General features: G+C 52.4%; 1 protein-coding gene across 3 annotated transcripts; it reads right to left on the minus strand.

Moving 5' to 3' along the window:
• Window positions 1–271: 271 nt before the first annotated feature.
• Window positions 272–7232, minus strand: HMGB3 (high mobility group box 3). Of its 3 annotated transcripts, none has more exons than XM_027963121.3 (5): window positions 7142–7232; window positions 4795–4949; window positions 4390–4529; window positions 3727–3901; window positions 272–3350 (listed from the first exon to the last, which is right to left on the minus strand). In XM_027963121.3, exons 2-5 carry the CDS (start codon window positions 4942–4944, stop codon window positions 3210–3212), a joined length of 606 nt encoding a protein of 201 aa, XP_027818922.1. In that variant the 5' UTR covers window positions 4945–4949; window positions 7142–7232; the 3' UTR covers window positions 272–3209. The 3 variants fall into 3 exon arrangements, with proteins under 3 accessions (XP_027818922.1, XP_042097693.1, XP_042097694.1); XM_042241759.2 differs by having other exon boundaries at window positions 6948–7232; XM_042241760.2 differs by having other exon boundaries at window positions 6923–7232.
• Between the last annotated feature and the right edge of the window lie 669 nt (window positions 7233–7901).

A 7901-nucleotide genomic window follows, 5' to 3' on the forward strand; every position in this document is an offset into this window, starting at 1 on the left:
ACCCAGCCACTTTATCAACAGCAGCTCCTGCAAACTGCATATTCACCCTGACACAGGGCTCCAGAGCCAACTCCCTGCTACCCCTTTGGCTGAAGGGTTGATCTAGGTAGGGTTTTGGAGTCCTTAACACTTGCTCTTTTTGATAGTATCTTTCTATTAAATGTTAGTTGAGATCTATCGTTACGGTGAAGTGTCCTTTTAAAGCCTTGATTATAATCAACCCAAAATACAGAGGTTCAGTATCTCAGACAGATTGCAGACAGCCCACTGATTACTTTTCAGGAAGACTGATTAAGAAACTTTATTACAGGAAATGAATGCATCCAAAGTCCCCAAATACATTTGTGACAAGAAGAGACACACAGAAGACACAGACAACAGTTGCTACATCACAGCCTTGCTCTTTCCAAAATATAAAACATCATTCAAGAACGGGGTGAGGGTGTTAGAAGATAGAGGTGGTTAGAGAAAGTGGCTACTGTCCTTTTGATTAAAAAAATAACAAACAGGTTGGTGTTGCAGGAACACATACTGCAGGCCCAGAAATCAAGCTAAGCTGAAGCCTTAGGTGGTGACACCATACCACTTGTAGCATCTCAGAGAAGCTACAAGGCATCATTCTATTAAGAGGAGCAATGGTAATAGGTGAGAATCTTACAGTAAGCAGTCCTCTCACTGCAAGCAGCGTATGGGCCAAGCTGCCTGAGTCTCTTTAGAACTAAATTTCTCCTTAATCAAAGACTACCTAACAAGTCCCCCACTTAGGTTTAACTACTATAGGAACACAAAAGTCATCCTTTTTAGTCTTTGCCCTTCCATAGTTGGTTTCTCTAGCTTCCACCAGACAGAGGAGCACTTTGAAGAATAAAATTGCTCCTTTGTGACTACAGGTTGAGCTTCCCTCCCATTCTTGACTAGGTTGGTCACAGCTCCCATGTCTTAGCTTGGCTGGTTGTGTGTCAGGCAGCAGAGGCTTCAGTTGACAATGCCAAAGGCTAGAGGGAAGTGACTGGGCACAACTAAAGCAGGCAGGGGCCACCTGGGAACAGGTGCCTCTGGGCAAACCTCAGGACCAAGGTTTTTTTAATTAGTGGTCATTTTCTAGAACTAGAAAAACACATTTAGAACAAACAGTTGTGATGTGAGAAGGAATGGCTATGAATACAGATTAGAGACCCAGCCAATGACCATGACCCTGACCCTGACCCAGTGGGGAAGATACCACCTGCAGCCAAGCTTCTCAATAGTGAATTTTAAGAAAAGCACTTTCTTCTGTGTCATTAAAACACCCTAGAGTGCTTCACAGCCTTCAACATGTACATTTGCGGATTAATGCTGAAAAGGTATTAACACTCACCCCCAACACAGTCCCCTTCATTACTGCCAACAGTTCAATGCACATACACAGCAGAGCTCAAAATATTTAAGGTCACCATCTGCCACTATGGCCATCACCCTCAGCCCAACTTGGACAAAATGCTACACCTTCCAAAAGAAAATAAACACTGAAACATATAACAAGCCTCTTCAAGCATAAGAACATTTTAACAACAATCTATATTCCAAATAAACAAGTTCAAACCATGGGTAGACCAGTCTTTTTTCTGATGACATCTACTACTTAGAAGCAGTTGATGCCATCAGCTTGCCCTGCAGGTGCCCCTTGATGGAGCCCAGCCATTTTCCTTGAGGTGTTTGGTTTCTTGAAGTTGGAAGGAAAAAGGACACTGCACCCTCCTCCATGTACCCCTCACTGGGGTCTAGGAGAGGATGCCAAGCTCAAGAACACCTTGATCATTGAGCAAAATAATGTTCTACTATGAGTACTGGGGCATGGGGGGGGGCATGGGTGAAAGAAAAAAAAAGCCTGAAAGAACGTTTTGCTGTTTAGCAATGAATTTGACCACCCCCCCCAGTGTGTGTGTGTGTGTGTGTGTGTGTGTGTGTGTGTGTGTGTGTGTGTGTGTGTGTGAGGTGGGTAGAGTGGGAGATTTAAAAAAAAAAGAAACCAAAAACAAGCAAACCCCAGTAGCAGTCAGCCTCAGTCTTAACCACCCACCTTCCTAAACCTCTGAGAACTGGTAAATCTTGTCTGTGACCTTAGCACCTACATTCAGCAGCTTAGACGTCACCTTAATGCCTTTCAGACACAAACAAAATCACACAGTAGCTTCAAGTAGTCCTCTTAGTATCTCTGTCCTCAGTAGGTTGGCCACAGTAAGTAAAAGAAGTTATTTACCAGATTCACCAGGAGGCTAGTTACAAGATGCCATGGAGTGGGTTGTCCTCCTGCTAAAACTGAGGTGAGTCAGACATTTAGACTGTCATCATAAAGCACAATTTTAAAAATGTAATACTGTTTATTTAACTTCAAAAACATTTCAACATTCTAAACATACAAAAAAAATAACAGAACATTGCAGATCGTGTTTAGTACAGAAGGTTCTTGAACTTTCACTGGTGCAGTGGCTCTTGGCTTTGCTGACAATGAACAGCTCTACAGTTTGTTTAAAAAAAAAACAGTTTTTTTAAAACTACCGCACTTCAACTAAAAAGGATCCAAAACACTTCTCATGCCTGCTGACCCCACCCCCCCCTTCCACAGCTAAGAATGGCAGCGGGATGCTATGTCGCTATATACAAAAACAAGACAACCTGAAGCTAAATGGATGCCCACTGCAGTGTCCACAGGTCCAGCCCCACAGTGCACGCCCTGAGCTACAGCCCCTCCGGAAGGCATTGCCCCCACAGCCTCCACACCAAGCAAGGAGCATCAAGAGTGTGTCTCGGTTGCTTTGTTCTTTTTACAAACTATAGATATGTACAGTTGAGAACTCGGGATTTCTAGCCCATGACCATAGAATTAACACACCACCTTACAAATTAAAAAAAAAAATGCCAGAAACATCTTTAAATGCCTTGTCACACCAACAGCAAAGTGCACAGAGTGAGGAGAACACGAGAGCCTTTCATTTTAAAAATGTTTGGAAATATGTACAACTTTGATACAGTTTCCAGGTGCTCCAGACACCCATGGCCACTTAATGTAAACCACTGACAACTGCTAGAGCACTAAGATATGATCATGATCCAATTGGGTAATTAAACCTAATGAGGGCAACAGACACATCTTGGGTGAGAGGTGTGTCAATCAAGGCGCTCCCTACTCTAAGGTATTCACAAGGAGACAGATCAACAGTTTTTTTTTTTTATTCATCCTCTTCCTCCTCCTCCTCCTCCTCCTCCTCCTCCTCCTCCTCTTCGTCTTCCTCTTCCACCTTTTTCCGGGCAACTTTAGCAGCACCCTTGGCACCATCAAACTTCCCTTTAGACTTATAGTCTGCGACATCCTGGAAGGGACAGACACATTGCAAATGAGTCAAGGGTAGAAGCAAGCCATCCCCACCCCAGAAGGAGAAAACACGGGAGAAAGACAGGGCTACTCTTTGAAATATTTCTTTCCAGATTCAAACTGGGTTCGCAGCCACTCCAATTGCAGAATGCATGGGTGTTCACGTGCTCTACAAGTCCAGTGAATAAGCACTATCTAACCCTCTGCTAGGGGCACGCCCATATGATCACATTTTGAAGCCTGCCTGAAAAGCTGTCTTAGACACAACCATCTGTCAGAAGCCAGACCACCAATATACTAGGCCGATCTGGCATGGAGACGAGTCCTGCAGCCTTCCACCCCCAGCCTGTGCAGGGTACACTCTGGTCTCTCACCTTCTCATACTTCTCCTTCAGCTTCGCTGCCTTGTTGATGTATGGCTGCTTCTCACTGTCACTTAAGTTATTCCACATCTCACCCAGCTTCTTCGCCACATCTCCAATAGAGATGCCAGGGTTTGCAGACTTGATCTTGGGGCGGAATTCAGAGCAGAATAGGAAAAATCCAGACCTTGTGGGGAGAGAATTGTATACATCAGAGGAGAACCCACCAAAATGGGAGCTGAAGTCAAGATCTCATGTTGCTGAATGCACAAATTCCTACCACTATGACTCTCCCCTCAAGTGAAGAAATACGTGATGCCATGCACAATATTACAAAGTTGCAGGCACTAGAATGCTTAAGAGGCTTCAGCAACATACGGTGCTTTCTCAGTTACTGGGAAAAGGATAGCAAAAACGCCAGTGGACACTGACACCCAGAACTGAGCTGTCTGCACCCTTCCCAGTGGAAATGCCAACAGCCAACCACCATGCATGCGTACAGCTCACAAAGACAGCCACAACCAGGAATTTCCCTGGCCCTGCACTGTACAGCTCAAAGTATACACTGTTTTGCTGAGGTATCACAACATCTTTTTAGGTACAGTTGTCTTTTTAAAAATCTTTCAAGCAGAAGGAAAGCTCTTAACTGCTATCCTGAATCCTACAGCCACTTACGGTGGTCTCTTGGGGGCATTAGGGTCCTTCTTCTTCTTGCCTCCCTTAGCTGGTCCGTAATCCTTCATTTCCCGATCATAGCGCACTTTATCCGCCTTTGCCATTTCATCGAACTTCGACTTCTCTTTCCCGGACATGGTCTGCAAAACACAGGACCTCAATGCAGTGAGCACATACCTGTTCAGCTGTCCTGTAATTATGGTGGCAGCAGTGAGAATACTTGCAAAAGGGGATGACAGCCTTAAACCCTTGCAGAATCTTCAAAAATAAAACAAAATTCTAGAGAGACAAGATGAGTCTAAGTAAAGAGGAAGAAAACAGCCACCTGGAGCTACACTGAAGGTCAGTAACCAGAAAGTGTGAAATCCAACTAAGAGTAGCTGGAAAAATATAAAAGAAAAATACCTTCCACCTCTCAGAGCATTTCTTGGAAAACTCAGCAAAATTGACAGGGACCTCTGGGTTTTTCTTCTTATGTTCCTCTCTGCATGTCTGCACAAAGAAGGCATAAGCAGACATCTTGCCCTTTGGTTTCTTGGGATCACCTTTAGCCATCTTGACTGATGAAGGGAAGAGAGACAAAGAGAAACAAACACAATGAACATCTGTAAGATATACCAGAGGTGGCCCTTTTGGAAGAACCCTTGCCCCCATCCTGCAGCCGCTCCAGCAGCTGAAGGCAGAGTAGGGAGGAAATCAGTTTCACTGTCGCTTGTCATTTAACTTTTGACCAGCATGAAGTGCGCTGGTTTGTGAGTTACTTCTCCGGGAGTGATCAAGTTCTCCAAATGGAACCGACCCAAGCTGGGTGGTTCTGAGCCATATTGCGACTCAGAACTATTACGTTTTGCAAACTACAATTCAAAAGTGGGAAGGGCACACGGAGGACACGTTGGTAAAGGGTGCAGGCGGGTGGCAGAAGCTTGCAACCAACCACTTCAGGCTAGCGGGTCATCTGTTTTACTATGTTAGAGACAACAATACTGTTGCCACCGAGGATTACAAGACCAAAGCAGGAGAACTGTAAATGGGGAACACTTGAAATTTCACTATTTTTGATGCGTTCTGGGCTTATAAAAATGGCTTTTACAAGAACAGTAATCTGGCAAGTGAGCAGATCCCCCTTGTACTGTTTAGTTCCAGTCTGTATCTTCATCATTACCTAAAGGGGGAGGGGAAACAGAAAGGGCTAGTCTTGCCCATCGGTAAAGGCAAGCATGTCCAGCCAGGAACACTTTCTGCAAAGTTTCCAAATCAAAATGCAGCTGTGGCGTGTTATCGCCCCTGTCCCACCCCACCCCCCTTGCTTCCCGCCATCTTTTCCTTTTCCCACACCCAAGGTCATCACGCTAAATTCAAGCGTTCCCCTTCCCTGGGAGCGACCGAGGGGCTGAATCTGGGCCCCGCGACGGCGGCGCGGGTGCGGCGGCGCGGGTCGCGGGGGAGCCCGGGGCCGGCCACGGACGGCCGGGCTCGGCCCCGCGCTGGGTCACTTGGACACGCAGAATTCACCTTCCATTTTGTCAAAAGCTTCCTGATGAAAGAAAGTGCCCCTGAAATCCGCCACTGCTACCCGCGGGGGGCGTAGGGAGCGGGGGGCGGCGGCGGCGGCAGCGCGCCGGGGGCGCGGAGCCGAGCGGGCAGCAGCGGTGACCGCGGCGCCCGCCGCGCCTCCAAGCTCCGCTCGCTAAAATGGCTGATCCGCGCGCGGCCGGCGCGGGCGGCGGCGACGGCGGCGAACAAAGCGGTCCGGGCCCTGCCACCGCCGCCGCCCGCTCGCCAGCCCCCACCCCACCCCGCCCCGCCCGGGGCTGCGGGGGCCGCGGGCTGGACCCCCCGCCCCCGGCGGCGGCGCGGAGCGCACTCCTCGGGATAACAAAGGCGCCCGTGCGGCCATGACGCTCGGCCGCGCAGGGGCCCGCGGCGGCGCCCCCGGCCCTCCACGCCGCCCGCCCCAGGCCTCGGGCGCTGGGGCCGAGGCCGGAGCCCGCTCGCTGTACCCGCCGCCCGTCCCCCCGCAGCTCGCCTGAGCCCAGCGCCGCGCCGTGCCGCGCCAGCCATGTTCGCGGCGGCCGCGGCGGCGGTGCCCTGCGGGCAGAAGATGAGCGGGGGGCGGCCAGCCCGCGCCCCCCCTCCCCGGGCCGCCGGGCGCTCCCGCGACGGCCATGTTAATGCAGAAGCAGCAGTGCAACCCCCCGGGGCCGCGCGGCGCCCAGCCGAGACCGGGAGCGAAGTTTGCCTGCGCCGTAGTCCCCGGCGGGCAGCGGTCGCCCGGCCTCCCCGGAGTCCGTCCCGGGCGGAGAAGCACCGGCCCCCTGCCCAGGTCCGCCGCCCGGCGCCGGGACGCGCGCCGCCCGAACCCGCAGTCGCCCCTCGGCTCGCGCCGCCGCAGCTGCCCGAACATCTGGCTGGGGGGGGGGGTCAAGGTCCCTGGGCCGCTGCCCCAGGGGGCGTCGGCCGAGACGGGTTCCGCGGAGGGAACGCAGCCCCGACAGTGGGGAGCTCAGGTTGATGCACGGAAAAGTTGAAACACCTGAATCGCTTTTTCCTTCCCGCACCTATAGCAAAGAGGGGAGGCGAAGGGGGCGGGAAGGGCGCGCGGAGGAGAGGCAGGGGGCGGCGGCTGAGCGCGCTCGCGGCGGCGCGGGCCGGAGGAAAGTTGTGCGGGCGCTGCTTCTGCGGCGGCGGCGACGGTGGCGGTGGCGGTGGCAGCGGCGGCGGTGGCGGCGACGGCGGGCGGTGCGAAACGTACCTGTATTGTTCGCTAGTCTGGGCAGCGCAGGGCACGACGCGCGGCTCAGCGCTCCACAGCCTCGCGCTAGCTGCCTCCACGAGAGCCGCCTGATTGGCCAGCGGGCTCCGCCGTTTAAAACAACCTCCTCGCCCGGCCATTGGCTGCGGGCCTCATGAATATTAAACAGGCGCGGGAGCCCATTGGGCGCGGCCACTGGGCTCATTCATTCAAACAGAACAACCCGCCGGCGCTAGCTGCCGCGGCAAAACCGAGGAATAATAATAATCTCGCTTGCCCACTCCCCGCGCCCCCTCCCCGCCCTTTTCGCACCGAGGTGGCATCTCAAAGGACTTTGGCGAGGTGGCTCCGCCATTCCCTGCGGCCTCGGCCTCTGCTGTTGGGAGGGCAAGGTCGAGCCGGGTTGCGCTGGCCTCTGCTCCTTCTGAGCCGCGGCCTCTGCATCCCGGGTCCCCTGTCCCCTAGGCAGCCCCACCCACCACCCCTCACCCCAGCCACCCACCCCGGGACAACTCCGGGATCGACCGTGAGGGTCGACTGTCCTTCACCTCCACCGAGTTCCGCCGCGACTCTGCTGCAGGGGCCTTGCGGCAGGCACCTAGCTCTCCTAAGTCCGGCGGAAAGCGGCTGCTCGCTCGAGCAGGAAAGCTGCTGTGAGATCTCAGGGTTTCGGGACTCGCACCCCGCCTTAAAACAACCTGATTGTGCTCCCGAGGATCGCGCTCATCTAGGGTCTTTCCACTAATTCCCAGAAAGTCAA

This window comes from Ovis aries, chromosome X (assembly GCF_016772045.2).
Source record: "Ovis aries strain OAR_USU_Benz2616 breed Rambouillet chromosome X, ARS-UI_Ramb_v3.0, whole genome shotgun sequence".
Lineage (NCBI taxonomy): Eukaryota > Metazoa > Chordata > Mammalia > Artiodactyla > Bovidae > Ovis > Ovis aries.

What these genes read in the sequence shown, in the direction of transcription:
- HMGB3 (XM_027963121.3), bottom strand. Translation starts at nt 4,944, where the DNA reads ATGGCTAAAGGTGATCCCAAGAAACCAAAGGGCAAGATGTCTGCTTAT. An exon ending in AATGCCCCCAAGAGACCACC is followed by an intron (nt 3,902 to 4,389) that starts GTAAGTGGCTGT and finishes TCTCCCCACAAG; the next exon opens with GTCTGGATTTTTCCTATTCT. An exon ending in TGAAGGAGAAGTATGAGAAG is followed by an intron (nt 3,351 to 3,726) that starts GTGAGAGACCAG and finishes TGTCCCTTCCAG; the next exon opens with GATGTCGCAGACTATAAGTC.